This window comes from Lithobates pipiens, unplaced genomic scaffold (genome assembly GCF_037356315.1).
Source record: "Lithobates pipiens isolate NorthernLeopardFrog02 unplaced genomic scaffold, aLitPip1_a1.2 Scaffold_30, whole genome shotgun sequence".
In the NCBI taxonomy this organism is placed as follows: domain Eukaryota; kingdom Metazoa; phylum Chordata; class Amphibia; order Anura; family Ranidae; genus Lithobates; species Lithobates pipiens.
This window is the reverse complement of record NW_027507791.1, coordinates 6,095,352-6,119,929: the sequence shown is the minus strand read 5'-3', so window position 1 is coordinate 6,119,929 and position 24,578 is coordinate 6,095,352. Positions and strand designations below refer to the sequence as shown.

The 24,578-nt window shown below is 44.3% G+C and overlaps 1 protein-coding gene across 1 annotated transcript in view; it reads right to left on the bottom strand.

The window, feature by feature from the left end:
• The window catches only part of TOGARAM1 (TOG array regulator of axonemal microtubules 1), a 91,702-nt gene extending 69,497 nt beyond the window's left edge, over nt 1–22,205 (bottom strand). The window contains exons 1-3 of the mRNA XM_077463569.1: nt 22,059–22,205; nt 17,394–18,964; nt 1,448–1,577 (exon numbers count right to left, since the gene is read on the bottom strand). Of these exons, the coding sequence (XP_077319695.1) occupies nt 1,448–1,577; nt 17,394–18,626 (1,363 nt within the window). The 5' untranslated portion in view covers nt 18,627–18,964; nt 22,059–22,205. The remainder of the gene's footprint in view (nt 1–1,447; nt 1,578–17,393; nt 18,965–22,058) is intronic.
• Between the last annotated feature and the right edge of the window lie 2,373 nt (nt 22,206–24,578).

Below are 24,578 nucleotides of genomic sequence, written 5' to 3'. Positions count from 1 at the left end.
TGGAATTCCTCACCTCTCAGCTGCACGTAACTAAGAGCGAGCGGGGTTGCTGCCGACATTGACCCAATATGGCTATATTAGGTCAATGATGTCACAGCATCCCTGCCCCTTTGTTATATGTGGCTGCAGGACCAGGTATTCCATGGCCACAGCCGACTGAGCTGGTGGCCTATTAAGCAACAGTATCTTGTGGGTTCGAGACAAACTCAGTTCAATCTTTGCTTATATTTATTCAAGCTTTATGCCTTAATGGAGAAGTCCAGCCTGGGCTAGTTTGGCTGGGCTTCCCCTAAGGGTCACATGAGTGCAATTAATTGTGCACTTCTGTGACCCGCTTTCAGCAGAGTGCAGTCTGAAGTCCGCTCTCTGCTGAGGTCACCGGGATCAGTCCAGGCTCTGCGTCATCCCGACTTATGAAGTATGGATCCGCCAGATGCCTGGACTGATAGCAGGCTCAGCCTCTCAGTTCCCAGATGAGACAGCCGCTCCCTGCCCGTCCACACCTCAGCGCTCCAATGAGCATTGAGGAGCAGAGCTGCCGATTGACAGTCAGGAGCTCTCCACTCGGGGAGGTGAGAGAACCGAGCCATCGGCGGTGTACGGTGGCTCGGCCCTCAGTGAAGAGGGGGTGGGGGACAGATGCAGCATTGGACCAATGCTGCATCCACCTAGGCAAGTATGACTGGCCAATAAAGAAAAGAAAAAAAAAGGAAGAAACATACTTCTCTTTTAATTGAAATAACTAACCACAGAGCCTCCTGTGTACATTCAACATTAAATTGCCAAATCAGATGAATTTTCACCTGGTCACTGCACACAAGAGTGCTATGACTGTCCTAGATCGGATGCAATATTGAAGAACTATGTTGATAAGATTAAATAATATGTTGCTTCACTAAGGCTGTACAATCTTAGATGGACACATAGATACTCAATTAGACAGAGACAGGCAACAACTGAGCAGGTAGCACTTTCAAAAAACGTGGCATGACATGCAAGTCAACTGCCATTGATGCACCAATACCTATAATGTATAAGATTTTATAAATATATAATAAAATGTTTATTTAAAGAGGAAGTAAAACTTCCCTGTATTGTTTGTACCTGTAGGCAAGCCTTATTTTAGGCTTACCTATAGGTACTGTATATCATCTCCTACACTTGCACTGTTTAGGAGATATTTACTGTATATGCAGCCGATAATGCCATTGGCGCATGCGTTCTAAAGGAAAGGCCACCCGTTCCGTTTCTTCTGAGCCCTGTGCCATGACCAGCAGTGCATGTGCGGCAGTGCATGTATGCATTGCATTATGCCTTTACTTTGCAGGCAGCGTTTACTTCCTCTTTAAAGCTCAGTTTATAATTTTGTAAAGTAAAAAAAAAAAAAACATAAAATTTACCAAAAACTAGCTTCTCTATAAGGTTACAATATGAAGATGGCAATTACCAAGGAAAGCAAGCAAGGGCTCCTTTTGCATGCTGAATGTGGCAGGTGCCTGCTTGGCAGAAGAATTTCTGATCTTTGCTGTTGGGGTTTTCACAATCGGCGTGTGATGCACATCGAACATGGAAGACAGCTAAAACAAAGATAAAACAAACTGGTGGTAAGTTAAACAACATTTGGGTGGCATGTAAACATAACATAAGGGCATACACAGGTAAGCCCAAATCACAGGACTCCGCAATCCAGCAAGTAAGCGTGCCAGCCCAGCTGCCAACTCCATCCACATAAAGAAGAAATTTGGATGGCTGCACACCAAAAAAAAAAATAAATAAATAAAGTTGAAGAGCAAATTAAAGCGGTTCTGCACCTTTAAAAAATATATTAAAAGCCAGCAGTTACAAACATTGCAGCTGCTGACTTAATAAAATCACACTTACCTGTCCCAGGGTCCAGCGATGTCGGCGGCAGATGACGAGCGATCGCTAGTCTCTCTGCTGCCCCCGCCATCCTCTGTCAGGGAATCAGGAAGTGAAGCGTTGCGCCTTCACTGTACGGTTCCCTACTGCGCATGCGCGAGTCGCGCTGCGCGTCCCTGCTGGTCCCCGCTGTGTCCTGGGAACTGTGCGTTTCCCAAAACACAACGGGGGGGGGGGGGGCGGGGGGCATCTGCGGCGGTCTGTCCCGGAAGTGGGTGAAGATACCTGGATTATTGAGGTAACTGCACCCCCTCCCCCCTGAAAGGTGCCGATTGTGGCACCGGAGGGGGGGGGCAAATCAGATGAGCGTAACTTCCACTTTAGGGTGGAGAACCGCTTTAAAAAAAAAATCGTTGATAAAACATTCAAAAGTATATAGAGATTGAGATGATAGAGTCAACCGACACTCTCTCTCTCTTTCCCCCCCCCATCTATGTATTTTTGGCTATTTTATGGACACTTTTTGTATACCAATAAAGAGGACTTAAAGGAGATCTGTGGAGTGCAGCCATGCGGGCGCCTTTTCTGTGTGGATTACACAAAGGCAAATGTTAAAGCTTGGTGAAAAAAAAAGTGAATATGTTGATCTGGATCGCGGGAGCTTTCAGAAATGTGCCAAAACACAGAATGCATCTGCGATGCCATTATTTTATGGCAATCCAGATGCGGAGCAACAAAAAACGTGCTACAATCGCAGCAAAAAAAAAAAAAAAAATTGCAAATAAAATGCAAATAGCGCCTGAAAAAACCAGCCCCTTTCACTCCAGTGTGAAAGCCGGAGGGCTTTCACACTGGAGCGGTGCGCTAGCAGGATGGTGAAAAAAGTCCTGCTAGCCACATGTTTGAAAGGAGCGGTGTATTCACCACTCCTAAACCGCTCCTACCGATTGAAATCAATGGGGCAGCGTGGCTATACCGCTGGCAAAGCGCCGATGCAGCCGCGCTTTGCAGGCAGTTTTAACCCTTTTTCGGCCACTAGCAGGGGTTAAAACTGCCCCGCTAGCGGCCGCAGACCACCGCTAAAATGACGGAAAAGCGTCGCTAAAAATAGTGCCACTTTACCGCCGATGCCTGCACCTCTCCAGTGTGAAAGGGGCCTTACAAATAAAAAATATTTGATAATTTGCGCAACTGTAAAATATGGGGATACAACTAATAAACACCTCATAGATCTGGAAAATTTAAACCTAAAAGTTATCTTTAGGCCCCTTCCACACAGGGAGAGCTCAGTTGAAGTGCGCCTGTTCTGTGGATCCCCGTTGAGCAGCCGGGTGGCAGGTCTGTGCCAGCTTTGATTATGCAGAGCGGACACGGACACAGCCTGCTCTCCTCTACAGGTAATCGGATGTAAACAAACCGCCTGTCTGTTTACATCTAACAGCTATCCAATCCGCAGACAGATTGGGAATGAATCCCTATCAGTCTGTTTTTAGTGGACAGGATTGGATCATATAGAGGAGACAGGAGGGTTCGCTCTGGTCAGGCTAAAAAAAAAAGAAAGAAAAAAAAAAAAAAAAAAAAACACACTACTGGCAGACTCGATTGGTCCACTAGTGTGAAAGGGGTCCAAGTTAAAACTTGTATGAAAAAAAAAATAATATATAATAATAATATATATATATATATATATATATATATATATATATATATATATATATATATATATATATATATATATTGCAAAGTACACAGCCTCCTGTACATTACACAGCCCCCTTTCATTTTAAAGCCCCCCCTGCACTCCCAGCAGACCCCTCCCTAGGCTCCTGAGACAGCACTGCCAGCATACCCAGGGCCAGGAGAGGAGAGATGGTTGGCCTTACACCAAAATGTGTGGCACCCGGGGTGGACCGGACAATCTCCGCCACCCGCTGGTAAAAAAAAAAAAAAAAATATGAGATAGAGAGATACACACACACACACACACACACACACACACACACACACACACACACACTTTATTAAAAAATAAATAAATTGCTTTCAGTTTTTGGCCAAGTGCATTCTGCATTTTCGGTTTTGGCACCAAAATTTCCATTCCATGCCGCCTCGGGATGACTCCCACATGGATGCCCCCTCGGCATACAGCTTGCAGAGGGGGCACCTGCACAGAAGGAGGAGGTGACCACCAAAGAGCTTTTACAATCACTTTAAAAGATTGTGATTAGTGGTTACCTGAGATGCAGAAATTGTCCCTTGCTCAAGGAACCCCTAGAAACCTCAACCTGGTTGAGAAGCCTAATTTATATCATACACACAATTTCGATTTAACCAGATTTGTAATAAATGTATTTAAAAAGGATAAGTCTGCAGAATTAGCTTTAAAGCGGAACTCCAGAAATTCAGCTCCTTTGTAAAAAGGGAAGGAAGTTGAGTCCAATGAGGTACATGACACTTTCTAGACTTATTTTTATTATTTATATAATCAGACAGGTTTAAAGAACTCCTGGAAGACAGCCAACGCCGTAGTTCACAATGCTGGACTTCTGGTCTGTGCAACTTCAACAGAACAAATGATGCAGCTTCTAAGCCCATCCCGTCCCTCCTCTTGCCCAATCGTAGAAGCCTTTGTATTATGTGAACTCATTTACAAAATACAAAGGCGCCCGTGAATAGACAGCAGAGAAGAGGGGCAGGCATAGTTGCTGGGTGTGCACCTCTCCTCTTACAGCCCCGAGTGTATCCTTTGACAGAGCCATACACCCGTCAGGTATAAAACACACAATTCCAGGAAGTGACATGCACCTCACTGAGCCCAACTCAGTTTCCAGGGCATTGTGGTGCAGTGGTGGCTCTTTTGAACTATGGGCAGATCATTCCCGGTGCCAGTAACTATTCTGTGAGTGGACATCTTTTTTATCTTTAATTTTTTTTTTCAGAAAACAGAGTTACTCTATGCCATCTACCATGGTCTTGTATTCCTCTTGAGCTATATCTGCAATGTGGTCTACATACTTCCAGATGACACCGGAGTAAATAGTAAGCCTTGCAGACCTGCCTTCGTATATGCCTGGGTGTTCATACTGGTGGGTGCACACCCTGGGGAGGGCACACATGGTGGATTGCAGTGGCACACTAGTATATGCACAGAGCACTTTTTGTAGAAGTATTGTTTATGCAACAGCTTCACAGACACTATTGGGAATATAAATATAATTATTTGAAGCATATGGACTTCTAATTATTTTGATGCATCCTGTCTTGATGATTTACAAAGTTTGCATTTAGTAATTTGAAGCATTTTATATGCACTTGCAGCACTTTGGTTGTACACATCATATTCCTTTTTTTATTGCATTTGTAGCACTTTTAAATGCACCAATAGCACTTTATAATGCACATATATTTATGACATACCACATAGGGTAGCACAGCTTTTATAGTCATTCGTTGTGATTAAAGCGGTCCTCCACCCTGAAGTGGAAGTTCCGCTCATCTGATCCCTCCCCCCCTCCGGTGCCACAATCGACACCTTTCAGGGGGGAGGGGGGGTGCAGTTACCTGGATAATCCAGGTATCTGCACCCACTTCCGGGACAAGACCACCACAGATGGCGGCGGGGGCAGCAGAGAGACGAGCGATTGCTTGTCATCTGCTGCCGACATCGCTGGACCCTGGGACAGGTAAGTGTCAATTTAATAAAAGTCAGCAGCTGCAATATTTGTAGCTGCTGGCTTTTAATATTTTTTTTAAAGGTGCAGAACCACTTTAACTCATAGGCCCCATTCAAACCTCAGTGTTTTATAGCTTGTAGCTCGAAGCTCCAAAACACTGGGAAGAGAAAAACTTAATTCTCTATGGAGATGGTTCACATCTCTACTGTAAGTCACCTGAAGCCATACACCTGAAGATTCTGGAGCTTTTTTGTGTAGCTCAAATCGGGCAGATTTACATTTTTTTTGCACGGTTTCCTTCCCGTAGAAATGAATGGAAACATGCCATTCGCAACATTCTGCTCAAAATGCAAAACAAATTTTGTAATATATGAATAAATAAATGTAAGATAAATACACAAATAACAAAATCATTCTAAATAAATAATATGTAATAAAAACCCCTAACCTAAAAAATATAATGCATGTATTATTAACCACTTCAGCTCCGGACCAATAAACACCTTAAGGACCAGAGGTCTTTTTGCAATTTCGCACTGCGCTGCTTTAACTGGTAATTGCGCGGTCATGCAATATTGCACCCAAACGAAATTTGCGTCCTTTTCTTCCCACAAATAGAGCTTTCTTTTGATGGTATTTGATTGCCTCTGCGATTTTTTTTTTTGGCGATATAAATGGAAAAAGGAAGCGAAAATTAAAAAAAAAAAAAAAGATATTTTCTTCTTTTTGTTATAAGAAAAATCGAATAAACTAAATTTTAGTCATACATTGAGGGCAAAATTTATTCAGCCACATGTCTTTAGTAAAAAAAATGTCAATAAGCGTATATTTTTTGGTTTGCGCAAAAGTTATAGCGTCTACAAACTAGAGTACATTTTCTGGAATTTACACAGCTTTTAATTTATGACTGCCGATCTAATTTCTTGAGGTGCTAAAATGGCAGGGCAGTACAAATCCCCCCCAAATGACCCCATTTTGGAAAGTAGACATCCCAAGGAAATTGCTGATGGGTATGTTGAGCCCATTGAATATTTATTTTTTTTGTCCTAAGGGATTGAATAATGACAAAAAAAAAAAAAAAAAAAAAATTTTTACAAAAAGTTGTCACTAAATGATATATTGCTCACACATGCCATGGTTATATGTGGAATTGCACCCCAAAATATATTCCGCTACTTCTCCCGAGTATGGGGATACCACATGTGTGGGACTTTTTGGGAGTCTAGTCGCGCACGGCACCCCGAAAACCAATTACCACCTTCAGGATTTCTAAGGGTGCAAATTTTTGATTTAACTCCTCACTACCTATCACAGTTTCAAAGGCCATAAAATGCCAAAATAGCACAAAACCCCCCCCAAATGACCCCATTTTGGAAAGTAGACACCCCAAGCTATTTACTGAGAGGCATGTTGAGTCCATGGAATATTTTATATTTTGCCAGAAGTTGCGGGAATATTACAAACTTTTTTTTTTTTTTGCACAAAGTTGTCACTAAATGATATATTGCTCACACATGCTATGGGCAGAAGTCAAATTACACCCCAAAATAAATTCTGCTGCTTCTCCCGAGTACGGGGATACCACATGTGGGGGACTTTTTGGGAGCCTAGCCACGTACGGGACCCCGAAAACCAAGCACTGCCTTCCGGATTTAAATATAAAATGCTACCAAAAAACCTGTTAGCGATGGCAGGGATCAGGCCTGACTCTGCGATCGCTGCAGTTATGTGTTTAGTGTTTTGTAAGTGACAGTGATCGATCGATACTGCACTTGGGTGGGCTGGGCAGAGGGGCAAAACGCAGGTGCTAGCAGGTATCTGGGCTGATCCCGCTAACAATGCGTTTTTTTGGAACCCTAAACTGCTGGGGACGCTAGTATAGATCTGATCAGATCAGATATTGATCTGTTCAGATTCTATACCACTACGGGAGGTGTATGCTTTGCGTGTGGGTGTTAGCGGTACTGGCACTAACCTAGCGCTGCCTGGGGCGACACAGACCCTGACCCTAAAACCTAATTGATATCACCCGCCGGGTGATCAGGGGGTTAAACCTTTATTGGGTAATAAATGGTGGGTGCCCTGATGCTATAAAAAACAAACTAACCAGAGTCACCCGTAACACTTATACGGTGATCAGTGGTGAAAGGGTTAACTAGGGGCAATCAGGGGGTTCAAATTTTTATTAGGTAGTATATGGGGGTCCCTGGCGCTATATAAAAACCTGACGGGGAACCTAAATAACTAACTGGCTAACCAGCGTCACCAGTGACACTTATACTGTGATCGCTGGTGAAAGGGGGTGAAAGGGTTAACTAGCAGCAATCAGGGGGTTAAAACCATTATTGGGTAGTATATCGGGGTACCTAGCGCTATAAAAACCTGGCGGTGAACCTAAAAAAATAACTAGCTACCTAGCGACACTAGCGACACTGATGCAGCGATCAGAAAAATGATCGCTTAGTGACACTGGCAAAAGGGGGTGAAAGGGTTAACTAGCGGAAATCAGGGGGTTAAAACCATTATTGGGTAGTATATCGGGGTACCTAGCGCTATAAAAACCTGGCGGTGAACCTAAAAAAATAACTAGCTACCTAGCGACACTAATGCAGCGATCAGAAAAATGATCGCTTAGTGACACTGGCAAAAGGGGGTGAAAGGGTTAACTAGCGGAAATCAGGGGGTTAAAACCATTATTGGGTAGTATATCGGGGTACCTAGCGCTATAAAAACCTGGCGGTGAACCTAAAAAAATAACTAGCTACCTAGCGACTGTAGCGACACTAATGCAGCGATCAGAAAAACGATCGCTTAGTGACACTGGCAAAAGGGGGTGAAAGGGTTAACTCTAGGGGCAATCAGGGGGTTAAATCTTTATTGGGGGGTGATAGGGGGCTACCCTGGACCTAACACTAACTGTCCTGACAGTTTTTACTGTCACAACTGACACTGAATGCATTGATCAGTAAAGAAATGATCAATGCAATCAGTGACACTGTGACTGGGGGGGGAGGGGGGGGCGGGGGGGGATCGGGGGGGGGGGGGTTTGTGTGCCTGTGTGTACCTACATGTCAGTGTAGTGTTGGTGCACACTTACTATTAGTCTTCTCCTCGTAGTCCGGTCAAAAAGACCGCCCCGAGGAGAATGACATCACTTCCTCCTTCCTGTGTAAACAATACACAGTGGGAGGAAGCTTCTCATTGGCCAGGAGCGATCCAGAGGGGGTGGCCGAAAACCAACGGCCATCCCCTCATCACGGAGCGCTCCTGGAGCGAACCGGACCGCCGTATCCAGCGGGAGGGGGTCCGATCGGACCCCCCACCCGCTGGAAGGCAGGCACGTACATCTACGTGATTGTGCCTGCCTGTGCCATTGTGTTGACGTACATTGGCAATACGGCGGTCCTGAAGTGGTTAATAATAATAATAATAATAATAATAATAATAATAATAAACACCCAAACCAAATTCTTCTTAATAATTAATTTTGTGTTAGGGAATTTTTTTTTTTTTTTTTTAGTGTGGTAGTAAACTCTGTACCTGTAGGTTCTGTAAATATCTCCTAAACTTACACAGTTTAGAAGATATTTTGAGTGTATGTAGCCGATGACATCATGCGCTCTGAAGGTCCGGCTTTCAGTGCTGGTGTTCCATCACATTAGCAAACCCATCAGATCAGCGAACATAAGTGACATTCTGTCAGCTACACATTCGCTGCTACCCATGGGTTTGCTAATCTGGCAGAACAGCAGCATTGGACATCTTGCTACACCCAGCTACGGCTTAAAAATTTTAGAATTCATGTATAAAATTGTTACAAAAAAAAAAAATGTATCAGTGGTACCTAACCTATAAAGTAAATTTTTACACTTCCAATCTATATTGTTAGCAATAAAGTGAGCGTATATAAATAAAGTTTAATGACATCTGTGGTGATATTTAATTTTGGAAGCCTAAAAGTTTTAGCGCAGAGTAATGCAGGGTGTACCAACATGGTCTCCGCCACCTTCGCCACCTTCCTAATGCTGGTGTCCAGCTTCTTTCAAAACGTAACATCAAAACAGCCTCACAGATGTCAATTTACTATGTTTATATATGCTTACTTTATTGCTAACACTATAGATTGTAGGTGGAAAGATATACTTTATAGGTTAGGTATCACTGAAAAAAAAAAAAATTATTATTATTATTATTATTATTATTATTATTATTATTAATATTTGTAACAATTTATACATGAATTCTAAAATGAAAAAAAAACTTGATGTCTCCAATAGTAGCCATTAATATTAGGGATACAGATCCCTGATATTAGCAGCTACTATTGGAGACAGCACCACATTTTTACAGTGTCACAATTGTCAGTTAAAGTAACGCAGTCCCGTATCACAAAAAATGGACTGGTCGTGAAGGTGGGAGGGGGTTTAAAACCTTCTGGAGCTGAAGTGGTTAAACAGACTTGATTCTAAAAAAAAGCAAGCAATAACCATTAGATAATGGCAATTATCGAGTACCGCAGCCAGCCAAACTTGCAAGAACATAAAAAAAAAAAAAAATCAATGAATTATTCTGGCCAAACTTCAATATACTAGGCTAGAACAGGAGTGAAATGAACAACTTGGCCATGGCAGAGATTGAACAAGTTCTTATTATTAGTCTCTTGGCAACATCACACCTTCGCTATCCATGCAGCAAGTAAACGAAGGGCAGACAATTGAAACACTGCAGGCTTCTCCTACTCTGGGCAGAAATAATATTTAACTTGTGCGTCAAACAAATAAAAGTGACACGAGGCCAGATAAAAAAATTCCGACTTTAAAAAAAAAAAAAAAAGAAGAAGAAGAAGAAGAAGAAGAAGAAGAGGACTTCTCCGTCTACAGGAAAAATACACAAACAAATCTCCTCCTTTTGGCCTGGTTACTATGGGACGGTGACAATTCTTACACACTTATTTTACATTCTGTTGAAGGTTCAGGGTCAGCTTAGAGCAAGAGGTGAACCAAATGGAACTGAAAAGAACTTCTGTGGACACAGCAAAGTACAGTAAGCCTTCTTAAATAGAAGGTACAGTAAAACCTTGGATTGCGAGCATATATTTCATTCTGGAAACATGCTTGCAATCCAAAGCACTTGTATATCGATTCGCTCCACAAACATTTATTCATAAATCCTTCAGTTTATAATTCATATAAAAAGATTATAGCAATGCGATAGGTTGTGTAACCATAAAATGTCCATCTACAAATGGCATCCAGGGTAAAGCTGTCCACATAGACCAGTGGTCTCCAAACTGCGGCCTGGGGGCCAGATGTGGCCCTTTTCTTGCTTCTATCCAGCCCTTGGAACACTATTTTCATCCACTGATACCAACATTGGCGCATAATCCCCCCACGTCACCAATGAAGTTGTAGAATTAATCCCAATGACACCAACAATGGGACGCTATTCCTCCCACTGAAACCATTCTACTCCCAATGCCCACAGTCCGCCCCCCCTTAGGTCTGAAGAAGAATACACTGTAGTGGGGTCCCCGGGGGTTCTGTGCTTTGACCAATCTATTTAATTTGTTCATAAACGACCTGGACGATAGGATAAACAGCTCAATCTCTTTTTGCGGACGATACTAAGCTAAGCAGGGCAATAAATTTTCCATAGTAAGTGGAAACCTTGTAAAAAGATCTAAACAAATTAATGGGGTGGGCAACTACATGGCAAATGAGGTTTAATGTGGAAAAATGTAAAATAATGCATTTGGGTGACAAAAATTTGAATGTAATCTATACACTGGGGGGGGGAGAGAACCTCTAGGGCAACCTAGGATGGAAAAAAGGACCTGGGGGTCCTAGTAGATGATAGGCTCAGCAATGACATGCAATGCCAAGCTGCTGCAAGTAAAGCAAACAAAATATTGGCATGCATTAAAAAGGGGATCAACTCCAGAGATGATAATTCTCCCGCTCTACAAGACTCTGGTCCGGCCGCACCTAGAGTATGCTGTCCAGTTCTGGGCGCCAGTCCTCAGGAAGGATGTACTGGAACTGGAGAGAGTCCAGAGAAGGGCAACAAAACTAATAAAAGTATCTGGAGGATATTAGTTATGAAGAAAGATTATGAGCAGTGAACTTATTCTCTCTGGAGAAGAGACGCTTGAGAGGGAATATGATTTCAATGTACAAATACCGTACCGGTGAGCGCACAATAGTGATTAAACTTTTCCGCGAAAGTGAATTTAACCACTTTACGTCCTCCCCTGTGCGCGATGTGATCACCGAGTCACTAAGACTCGGCTGATCACCAATCCTAGTAAGGGGCCTGTCCCGGCCCCTTACCATGTGTTCAGCTGTCAGCCAATGACAGCTGATCACATGATGTAAACAAAAGCTTGGTGATTTTTTTTTCTCTCCTCACGCTGTCAAAAAAAGCTGATCACCAGCCTATGTTAAAGGGACATCGGTCCCGAAGAGGAAGGAGGCACATCTGCCTCCTCTGACATTTAGCACTCCCTGCCAGTGCCACCTGTCATTGTGCCCATAGTGCCACCTATCAATGCCCATGAGTGCCACCTATGAATTCCCACCAGTGGTGCCAATCAGTGCCACCTAGCAGTGCTGCTCATCAGTGTAAGCAATCAGTGCCCATCACTGCCACCCATCAGAGTACATCAATGAAGGAGAAAAATATAAAAATCGATAAAAAAAATATTTTTAAAATTCGGTCTTTCAATTTTTTTTAACAAAAAATAAAAAAACTGTAGAGGTGATCAAATACCACCAAAAGAAAGCTCTATTTGTGGGGGGGAAAATGATAAAAATGTCATTTGGGTACAGTGTGGTATGACTGCGCAATTGTCATTCAAAGTGCGACAGCGCTGAAAGCTGAAAATTGGTCTGGACAGGAGGGGGGTTTAAGTGCCCAACAGGGGCGGACTGACCATTTGGCCACTTGGGCACTGCCCGAGGGCCCAGGGCCACTAGGGGGCTCCATCAGGGTTGCCAGCCTCAGTATGTATAAATCTGTTTGTTTTTTACATATGTCTCTGAAATGTCCCTTACCAACATCTTTTTGGTCTAAAAATCCTTAGGTTATAGCTGCCCCACCTCTCTAGTACCTTCTCAGCCAATAGAAACATGTCTGTGTATACTGTGTGGCCCCATAATCTCCAATTGTCTGGGGGCCCAATAATCTCCTATTGCCCGGGGGCCCCATGAGTTGTCAGTCCGCCCCTGGTGCCCAATAAGAAAGTGGTTAATAAGACATGCGGCCATTCACTAAAATTAGAAGAAAAGCGGTTTAACCTTAAACTGCGTAGAGGGTTCTTTAATGTAAGAGCGGTTAGGATGTGTAATTCTCTTCCATAGGCGGTCGTCTCAGCGGGGAGCATCGATAATTAAAAAAAAATAAAAATAATAATAATATTAGATAAGCACCTGAAGGACCACAACATACAGGGATATAAAAGGTCGGTGGGCGCCAACCTTTTAATAAAAAAATAAAAAATAAAAAACCTACCTCACTGACAACCTGGACAGGAGCATACTAGCTCATTATGAATAACTTAACTGAGAACGAAGCCCACGAAGCGGTCCTCCGTCTTCATGTCTGCCATTGCCATGGATCCCGGAGTGACTTCCGGGTCTCGCTGCTCTGGTGCTGCGATTCGCCGGAGCAGCGATCTGAGGCCTGCCCAGTGCGCCTGCGCGCTGCTATCTACGGCGCATGCGCCATAGACAGCGGTGGCTGTCTTTTTGGAAAGATCTACTAAACCGTGTAGGTTTAGGAGATATTTCTTGGACCTACAGGTAAGCCTTAATCTAGGCTTACCTGTAGGACAAAGTGGTTTGTAAGGGTTTACAACCACTTTAACATCTCCAGAATTCGACACCACAAAGCAACTTAATCCTTGGTCATTTCTCACCCTTAACTACTGCAATACTGTGCAATACAATGGCCTACTCTTACACAGGCTACCCCCACCCCCCGTCTATTATAAATGCTGCAGCTACACTAATAAACCTTACTAACCAATCCTTGAAGGCTGCCCCCCCTCTGCCTATCCCTTCACTGGCTTCCTATACCCCATTGTATAAAATTCCAAACACTAAATCGCAACATACAAGGCCATCCACAACATCACCCCCCAGCTACAACACCAAACTTATCTGCAGACATCACCCAAATCGTCATCTAGGCTCCTTCCAAGACTTCCTGCTCTCTAGCTACCTTGTTACCTCCTCCCATGCTCAGAGGACTTCACTAGAGCCTCTCCAATCCTCTGGAACTCCCTGCAACCGGTATATCCGATCAGCCCCTACCTTGTCCACCTTTAGAAGATCTCTGAAAATGTACTTATTCAGGGAAGCCTAGCCCACACCCACCTAAGAACCGTACCTGAGCCACCTCCATCAGACCATCCCCTGCAGCTATTAACTTTTGTACCACCTCCCCCTTCCTTTAGATTGTAAGCTCCATGGAGCAGGGCCCTCCTGTCCCTTCTGTATTGAACTGTATTGTAATTGTACTGTCCCCCCTCTACATTGTAAAGCGATGTGCAAACTGTTGGCGCTATATCATAATAATAATAAAAACATCAACAACAAATCTCAAGGAACCCTATGGTTTTTGACCCTCGAAAATGAGCATTGTTTGCCAATGTTTGGGAGTCCTTTAAGAATTAATGGTAGCAAAAGCGCAGCAGGATTTGCCTGCAAGTCGGGGAACATGCAGGATTATACACGTGTTCCCGACCCACACATATGTGAGCCTAGGCTCAGAGAAGGCGGCAGTGCAATCAGGTTTGCTATATTCACATGTGATAAGGAGTATGCTGAGAGAAGGAGAGGGCAGAGTGAGGAGCTCACTTTTCCACCTCACTTCCTGCCAAGGCAACAACGGTTCCACCAGACAAAGTGAGGTTAAATCTCCAGCAGCAACAAAGAAATAAAAATGCTTCTTTCTTTAGTGGAGTAGGGGAAGGTTAGAATGGAGAAAGGAAAGGGGAGAAAAAAAAAAAAAAAAGGAGTTTGTAGCATGACATAACCACCTTGGTATTTTGGTTTTAGGTATGCTTTAAAGACAGGCATGTCCAAAGTCCGGCTGGCCCGCCTGGTTATTTAAACATGTATCTCTTTTGTGGCCCACCACGATCTCCCAGCACCGGGGCCACAAAAGAGATATAGTATGGCTGCCTCGGAGGGAAGAGGTGGTACAAGTGCCGTGCACACGGGATTAGTATTTCCCGTTTACACGGCAGCCTCTGTAGTAGGAAGTCGTGTCTCCGGCACTGCCATTGGACGACTGTTCTGTCCATCAAAGGAGGCGGGACTTTCTATTAAAGAGGCCGCTGTGTAAACAGAAGATTCTCCTGTAGGATCTCTTTGGCGCTTGTCCTGCCCCCCCCCCCCCCCCAAGGCTGCATTTATGGCAAATGGTGAATGCATTCCTAGCAGTTGTGGGGCTGCATTCCTGGCAATGGTGGGCGCTGCAGATGGGCACTGACCCTTATTTTGCTCCACAGTTCTTTATTTAAAATTTGAAGGTTGTTTTCCTGAAACTTCCCTCTTAAAGTGAAGGTGGTGTTATACGCCAATACGGTATATCCACATAATATGCCCGAGTTCATCTCTTCACCACACACAGCCACAAAGGCAAGAGAATTCTTGTTGGGCCGTGTATTAGTGCTCGACCAAACACACTTAGACCGAATTTTAATGGTTCAAAGAATGTCAGGCAAAATGGTCAGCCCTGGCGCATATTCACTTCATCAAATCTGGCCCTCTTTGAAAAAAGTTTGGACACCCCTGCTTTAAGAGGTTACAGACAATAAATAGACCCCTACTACACTCTTGCAAAGTTTAAAACAAATCCTTGGGTTTTAATGCCTTAATTATTTTCTTGTTATAAAACTAGGCAGATTCTGGGTTCCTGCTGCTCAAGCATTTAAAAACACTGTGTGAGCATTTTACTTCTGAGAATAGACAGAGAGAGCAATAAAACACAGACTAAAATTAGCTGCAGAATAATGCTGGTGTGACATGACTTCATGGACATAGCTTTACTGAGCAAAGGATCTGGTAACCATTATTTCTAGGTGGCAAATTACAACACAAAAGGGGATAGATTTAAAAAAAAAAAAAAAAAAAAAAAAAGTTATATGGAAGGTATAATGGAGAGTTCTGTAATATCATAAAACTGACACACACACAAAAAAAAAAAAAAAAAAAAATAATAATAATAAAAAAACAAAAAAAAAAAACAAACACAGTCTATAGAAACAGGTTATGGATCTGTGGCAAATAATTTAATGGAAAAACAATCTGTCTTATTGGTTTATCTAAAGCCAAGTACAAAAAATGTAATATACCCAAGCCTACTAGTTCTTAGATGTGGTGGTGACATGGCGATTCTGCCAATAACACTTTTCTTGTCCTGGTGGATATTCCAAGGATCATCCCACCAGTAACTCGCCTCCCATCCTACAGTGATCCCACCAGTAACTCGCTTCCCGTCCTAGGATCATCCTGCTACAAACAATTCCTGCCTGGGATTATCTTGCCAATAACACATTTACTATCTTATGATGATCTTGCTAGTAACATGCCACCTGACTTTGACAATGTACATTCACCATACTGTATCAATGGAGAAGCAGTGTTGTTCCCCTTGAACAAGATATAAAAACACCTCCTCCCCCTTCTCTTCTCCATAACATAGGGGAACGGTTTTGAAATTCACAGAAAGCACTAGGAACAATAATGTAACTGATACACAGTGGGCATAGGAACTTATCGTCAGTATTTTTTTGGAACGTACCAAACAGAGACCACAAAACACTTCCAATGGTATATTTAAAAAATACCTCCAGGCACGGATATATTATACATAGTTACATTGGCACAACTTGGACCCAACTTTTACCATACCTAGCTGATGCCCCTGGAAGCTAGACACCACTGAAGTAATACTTGCTCTTTTGAAAAAAAAAAAATTTATATATATATACCGTATATATATATAATAAAAATGCAGCCATCACGTTAGAATTGGTAAGCAGCAATAAATGATTGACGCACATGTGTAAGATGAAGGAAAGCTTTAAGGCTCCATTCACATTTGTACGACTCTAATGCGCCGACTTTGGACTACAACTTTTGGTAAAACTTTGACGCAACTTTGAACAGGTACGACTTTCATGCAACTTTTGAGGGTTAAAATTGAGATCTATGGCCCTCAAGTTACATGAAAGTCGGACCAAAGTAGTGCATGAACTACTTTGAAGTGGCTGCTATATACGAATGGTTATCACTGGAAAACATGGGGTACAATATGTCATGTTACACTGATGTCCAAAGTTGCATGGCAAGTTGCACAAGTGTGAATGGAGCCTAAAACTTGACCTGTTGGGGGTAATTGAGGACTGAGCCTGGGAACCACCGGTCTCTTAAGTTTACAGAAAGACAACGAGGATTTAACTTTCAAACTATCTTCAAACCTAAAGCAGAAGTAAACGCTTCTATCCTTCAGCCAAGGAAGATTCCATCTTAGCCTCTGTTTTGACACCAGCCATTTCACGGTTTGACATTGCAGTTGAAAGCACAAGCAAATTTAACAGTTGGCAATTCAGTCATGGGTTTAGTTCTACTTGGATTTTGAAATATTTTTATTACAGCAAATTGTATAAGCTTTCAATTTAATACGTTTCTGTTTTTTAGTTTTCTAAACTAATGACTGGCACATGTCACGCACTCACTCAAGGTGTTGCGTGATGCATTCCAAATGAATGAAACCAACTGGGAGAAAACATGAACTGAACATGTGGGAAAACATGTGGGAAAAAAAAAAAAAAAAAAAAAAAAAAAGTACCTGATCGATGTTGTGAGTTCCTGGAAACACATCTGCGACTCCAGGGCCCGGATTTTCCCAAGGGAACTTATTTTTTCCTTTGCCAGCACTTAACATTCTTCGACCTAAGGGATCAATGTGAGGGATAACTCCTCTACCATTGTGATCACTTGTTTGATAATGCCCACTCTGTACTCTGTTTCCTGTCAAAAGCCAGTCTGTGTCAGCTCCCGGCAAATGATGAGTCCCTCGGATGTGAGCCGATGACGGGAATGGAAGAGCGTACTCTATCAAACCTTGTGGGGAAATTCTGGGAAGAGTTTTCCGTGCCAACCTGGCCTGCACAGCATTCATTAGTCCTTCACCGTTTTCCTGTAGCTCAACTTCATCAACGGCTTTGAGCAGACTACTTTTTCCTGGACCCATAGAGGCCGCCAATACAGCAAAGGCCTCCAAAGCAGCATGGCGGACTCGCCTCTTACTATCTATTAAACACGGCGCAATTTCGCAAGCTAAAAATGGCAAATTGAAGTCTTCACTGGGATACGTCAATAGGGAAACAATGCAAATATTTACTACTTCTTCCCTTACCCTAGAGTTCTTGTGCTTCAGATTTTCAAGCAAGACAGTTAATACTTGGTATGGTCCAACCACTTTCATTAGTCTCATGTATATTTTCATGTACTCCTGTTTAACTGTGATCTTGCCATCTCCAAGGATTTTGACTGTTGAGGCTATGACTGGTTTGAGAAACTGTTTGACTCCTTGGCCAAGATTTAAAACAAAGCAGTTCAAAACATCCAATGTGACTAAGACGACAGTAAAGTTGCTATCATCGAGCAGTGTGCACAAGAAGCTAATAAAGCCAACCACATCTGAATGGGAAACAGAACTAAAATCATGGCGTTGGATGAGATATTTGAGTTCCTCGATAGCATGGGTCCTAGACTTGTAGTCTTTCAAGTCGAGAAGTCTCGACTGCAGCTCTTGAGGAATGACACCCCACCTAAGATTGCTGTCACTCAGAGGAATGTATGGATTATCTTGATTGTGTCCTGTTGTACCAGACAAATTTTTGTGACTATGAGAATATGGCCTAACTTGAGAACTGGTCCGCCTTGTAGAGGACTCACTTGAGAGATCGCTGTAGGAGCCGTCTTGTGTATATGACCTTCTCCTTGCAGAACCAGTTTGTAAAGGCGTGATGTCTCCATTACTGGCAAAGGGTGCCACACGTGAAACATGGACCTCCATACCTTTACCGCAGATATGTCCTGATATAATAGACAATCTTTATTTTGCCAATCAGTAAACTTCATAGGCTACATGGTGACAAAGCCAGGTGTTGAGGTGGCCTTAAAGGGCAACCTCGTAGTTTCATCCAGCTGTAAATATGCACTTCAAGAATAAAACCAGCTGCAAATAAAATCATATTGCACACGAAATGATGCAATAATCTGTTCTTATGTTCCCATAATCAGGCTCGCTTTAGGTAGCCATTGTCCGGTAAAACACTGATTCATCTAATTAATACAATGTCCACATTCTCAAGAATTGTAGTTGCTGTTTCTTCTTTAAGAAGTCTGAGAAACCTGCAGAAAAAAAAAAAAAAAAAAAAAACGTCAATACAACACATTTAATCAAATAAGCAATAAAAAAATACAACATTTTTGACTGTCCATCTCTTCAAAGGATGGCACCTGAGAAAACCAGTGTTTTAATATCTTTGCACCGAATCCATAAAAGCCTCAAAAATATCAAACTGATCAGAAGATCTTGAGATTAGCAGTTGGAGTTGCATGCAAATCTTGATTTTTTTCCTGTAAAAATCAGCTCAACTCCATTTCCTTTAGCCTATATGGCCTTCCAAATGGTTCTTGTGAAAAGCAACCTCAGAAAAGTAACAGGACATTTGCATTGTAAGTGAAAAAAACTAAATTTTTGGAATTGAGTTTGACTTTAAAGCGGAGGGGCACCCTAAAATAAAACATTGCATTAATATTCTTAAAAAATAAAACATTTAAAAAAATTTTTTCCTTTTAACTTACTTGAAACCCCTGTTGCTAGGCAGTCTTCCTAATCTGCCTCTTCCTATTCCACTGGGCTTCCTCCTCTTTAGCGAGTGGCCCCGTTGCCTTCTGGGACATGTGTGTGTGTCCCAGAAAACAACGGGGCCATTCACAAAGCGCGTGTGCAGTAGGAAACGGGCAGTGAAGTTGCAAGGCTTCACTGCCCGTTTCCCTTTGTTAAGATGGAGGCGCCGGCAGCCGATTCGATGGATGGATTGGCCTCGGGGGGCTGAAATCGTGGGCTCACTGGACAGGCAAATGTCCTTATTAAAAGTTAGCAGCGACAGTGTTTGTAGCTGCTGACTTTAAAAAAAAAAAAAAAAAAAAAAGAAAAGAAATTTGTGGCTGAACACCGCTTTAAAGAGGAACTTCACCCCTCATTAATTTTCCTCTTAACCCCCTCTTACCTGGTCTGCGGAGCTGAACGCAAATAGCATACACACTGGCCCAGTGAACCCACAGGTGTCCAAATACCACCTAAGCTGGGCCCTGCACCGCCATCTTCATCGTAGACATCATCAGGAAGCTGGCTGGCTTTTTAAGTCCTAGCAGTTTTTGCTTTCCGCATTGCCCCCACTGGAACAAGGTTTTATTAAGAGTTGATCTTGCCAGTAGTTGATTTGCCACTTCAAGCAGAATTTCCATTCTACACACGTTTATGGCAATGCAAATCCTGCTTAAAAGTAGTCTTAAACCCACAAGGACATATTTATTGGAGCAAAGTTCAAAACGAATCTTAGAAAACCTTATTTTACTGAATGGGTAGTTGATGATTGGAATAAACTACCAACAGATGTAGCGAGACAGTCAACAGTAAATGGCTTCAAACAGGGTGGATTTGATTTAAATCAAGTTAAGTCCATCTTGAGTGTGGAAAGCTGGCTGTGACTTCCTATTGGCTCACAGCCGGCTCCCCGCTGCACATGTGCGAGTCATTCTGTGCTTTCTGAATTGACCTGCAGCCTTGTAGCATCTGCAAAATGTGCTGGGGGGCAAAGGGAACAAAAGTTCTCCTGGATCGCCTAGGTCAGAGGTGTCAAACTCGATTTCACCACAGACCGCATCAGTATGATGGTTGCCCTCAAAGGGCCGGTTGTATCTGTGAGGCTGGGTTCACACCTCTGAGCGGCTCGCAGCAAGGGGTCCAGTGCGTCCCTGAGAGTTGCAGGGAATAATTAGGGATGGATTTTTGGCTGAAATTGGCCCTGAAACTGAGCCAAAGACACACCGGAGATATTCGAACCGGCTCCATAGAGAGTCCGTCACAATCTCCTGGCATGTGAATTGGTTTTCTTGCATCCAATTCGCATAGGTGTGAACCAGCCTAAGACTAGATGTCCAGAGCTCCCCCCCCCCACCAACACCTTACATCAGATATCAAGAGCCAACCCACCATCAGAAGTCAAGAGTCACCCCACCCTCCCTTACATCACAGTGATACTCCCTGCTGCCAAAGAAGAAGCTAAAGGCTGAGCTGGAAAGTGCAGGGTCTGGAGGACCAGATGAGGGCTGGAGTCAGCTGAATGCTGAGACCAGGGAAGGCGTAGATAAGAGGTTCTGAGGTGCAGGATCTGTAGGAGGAGTTCTGTTCTCTCGCTGCCGAAACAAGGTGGGGGGCAGAGATGAGGGGGGGTGTGCCTCAGCAGCAGGAGAAGTGCGAGCAGTGATAGCCCGTAATGCAGGGTCGCCGCCCCCACTAATCTACATGCAGGGTGCTGGATTCCAATGGGTTTTTCTTTTTTTTTTGAAGCACGCGATTAGAGGCTCTAATTGGCTTCAGACAAGAGTGGGCTCGGGGCGCAGAGCAGCACTGAGCCCTGAGCCCACCCGGTTGTGTGACAATAAAGAATATTCAATATTGTCCTCCTGATTCTCCTCTCCTCCCGGCCAATCAGGAAGCAAGTCCTGAGACCCGATTGGCTGAGGAGAGAAGCGATTGTATTGGAGGAGAAGAAACAGGGAAAGCCGCCATGATGGCAAGGAGGAGAAGATGCAGGGTGAAGCTGTCGAGGAGGAAGCACGTTGCCCACGGCCTAGATGGGGTAAGTGCGGGGGCTGGTGGGCTGACGATTGAGCGGGGGGGGGGGGCACCAGCTGCCACCGGGTGCGAGGGCCAAATGAAATGGCCTGTGTTTGACACATGTGGCCAAGCGATCCAAATAGGAGTGAGAGAGGGTACCTATCAAAACTGAATACCTGCTGGGGGGGGGATTCCAAAATATTGAAGAAGGGAGGGGGGAGGGGGAGGAGGAGGAGGAAAAAGTAACCTTCCTTTTAAGGTGATGTTCCACTTTGATGATAAACTCACACATTCCTATCACTTCAATCAAATGCCAGTTGGTGGATCTAAAAGGAGACTGTGCATTGTATAGTCAGCTAAAACCAATCCCTATTCTACACAAACAAATACAAAAAAAAGTTTTGATTACACAAACATGTCACAATGTGTCCAAAACACATCCCAGCTCAGCTCACAGATCATCGTGTCTTCTACAGAGAGGGATGAGGGATACAATGTATCAGATTAGACATGATGTATCATCAGATGGGATTGTGACCCGGGAGAAATCAGAGCACAGGCTGCGCAGGAGATCAGAGGAAGAATGAAGAAGTTTACCTTCTGCGCACGATCAGATCACAGCCCCGATGTCAATCACAGACCACCCACGGATCGGCCGACGTGCCCTCTCTCTCCCCCACACTGGCGGCTGCTGGAGAATGATGCCGGGGGAACTGATCGTCGGTGATCAGCTGACCTCTGACGTCACCGCCCTACAGCAGCCTGAGAGAGGCAAACCTTGTGTGCCAGGGATGTCCCTCCCTCCATTCACTGTCCCTCCTTCCCTTCCATTCACTGTCCCTCCTCCCTCCTCCCTTCCATTCAGTGTGAGTGTTTCATGGTAACTTGGTGACCACACCATAGAGACACAAGAAGACATGGAAGAACCGCAGCCATCTGCTCAGATCTGTATATCTATCTGTAGATCTGTCATTTTTCATGTAAGGATGCCTAAAGCGGAGGGCCACCCTAAAATAAAAAATAGCATTAATATTCTTAAAAAAAAAAATTATTTTAATTTACCTGAAACCCCTGTTGCTAGGCAGTTTTCCTAATCTGCCTCTTCCTATTCTGCAGCCCCCGTCGCCTTCTGGGACATGTGTGTGTCCCAGAAAACAACCGCTCTGGCCGTTCACAAAGCGCTGCGCGACTCGTGCTTGCACAGTAGGAAAGCCGCAAGGCTCCACTGCCTGTTTCTCTTCATTAAGAAAGCGGCGCCGACAGCCGATCCGATGGACATATTGGCCTGGGGGGGGGGGGGGGGGGGCGATATCGCTGGCTAAGTGTCCTTATTAAAAGTCAGCAGCTACCGTGTTTGTAGCTGCTGACTTTAAAAAAAAAAAAAACACTAAATTATATCCTTTGACTCCAGAAATAACACATTTTGGTGCCTCGTACAGTAGACCTGATACTGGGTAGATTTCACCCGCTGATTCAGGGCCATCTTTAATATCGATTGGATCCCGGGCAAACATATTCTTTGAGCCCCCCCCCCCCCCCCCACATGCAATTTCACTCTCCACCTGCTTTGAGACCTACAGTACAATAAATAGCAGCTACGCTCAAAATCAGGTTGCCAGAGGTAAAGCATAACATTACCACTCACTGATTAGTTGCTAGAGGTTACATCATTTCTGCTTGCTGATTGCTGCTAGAGGTTTCTGTACATCATTACTGCTCACCTATTGGTTGCTGGGGGTGGGAGGGGGGGTGATCAGTGGCAGTGGTGCTGAGGGGGGTGGAATGGTATCAGTGGCAGTGGTAAGGGGGGATTAGAGGGTGTGATCAGTGCTGGGGGGGTGGGATCAGTGGCAGAGCTTGGGGAGGAGAAGGGGGTGGGATGTGTGGCAGTGCTTGGGGTGGATGTGATCAGTGGCACTCACTTGCTGTCAACTGTCAGTCAGTGTCAACTCAGTTCCCCCTGCCTGCATGCTATGTGGGGGAGGGATGAGAGAGAGAGGGTGAGTGGGTGAAGGAAAGAGGGTTAGAGATAGAGGGGGTGAGAGAGAGAGAGAGGCAGCATGGTGAAAGAGAAGGGGTGAGAGTGGTGTGACAGAGGGGTGTGAGAGAGAGACGGGGTGAGAGAGAGAGGGGGGTGAGAGGGGATTGGCAGTGAGAGAGGGGTGAAAGGTTGGGATGAAACAGGGAGGGGGGTGAGAAAGAGAGAGCGGGGAAGAGAGAGAGGGATGAGTGGGTAAGAGTGAGAATAGGGGGCGAGAGAGGGGTGAGGTGGATGAGAGAGAGGGACCCCTAGCCCTGTCTGCAGTCCCTTCTGTGGGTAGTTGTGTGTGATGCCTGGTACCTTCAATAGGATGTTCAGGCTGGCCAGCAGCAGGCTGGACCCTTCTCCTTCTGGGTGGTGAGGATAGGGGTGTTCTGCCCCTTCCAGTGGATCCTTTTTTCTGTCATAGACTGTGGACTGTCCTGGGTAGCAGTCCCTGGTTGCCTGCATCTCCCGTCAGTCCTCGAGACCCTCAATCAGCCTGTCCTCTGGGCCACTGTCGGAGCTGGGAGTGGAGAGAAGGTAGAAGGAATCCAGCCTCTGTGTGGCGCCACCACGTCGGGTTTGCTTCACCTGCTGCTCCTCACATGTCCAGTGGTCAGGGAGCTCTTCTCCCTCCCAGGCTCTTGCTTCTCCCTGCTCCCACCGCCACTGGTCCCAGACTCCTAATGACAAGGGGCTCAAGGGGCAGCTGCTTTGGGAACCCCAAAAACAATGGCTGCCACTTTTGCCCCGCGTTAAAGATGGCCCTGCACTGATTCTAAAATTTAAACCAATTTTTCCATATCTGCTCTAGTTTTTGAGATACAGCATAAACTGCATATAACACTTTTCACTCTGTTAGCCCATCACAATTGCAGCCTGGTCCCGAGCAGCCCCCCTGTACACCTAGATATGAGGGGCAGCGCCGGCAGTGGTATATAGAGGAACTGATAACCTCAATTTTACTCATTCGGGTTGGGGTACAATGTACCTCATATGCATTCACATAGGTGGGTCCGGGATCTGGGGGCCCACTTTCTTAAAGAGGGCTTCCAGATTTTGATAAGCCCCCCTGCCTGCAGACCACCACAACC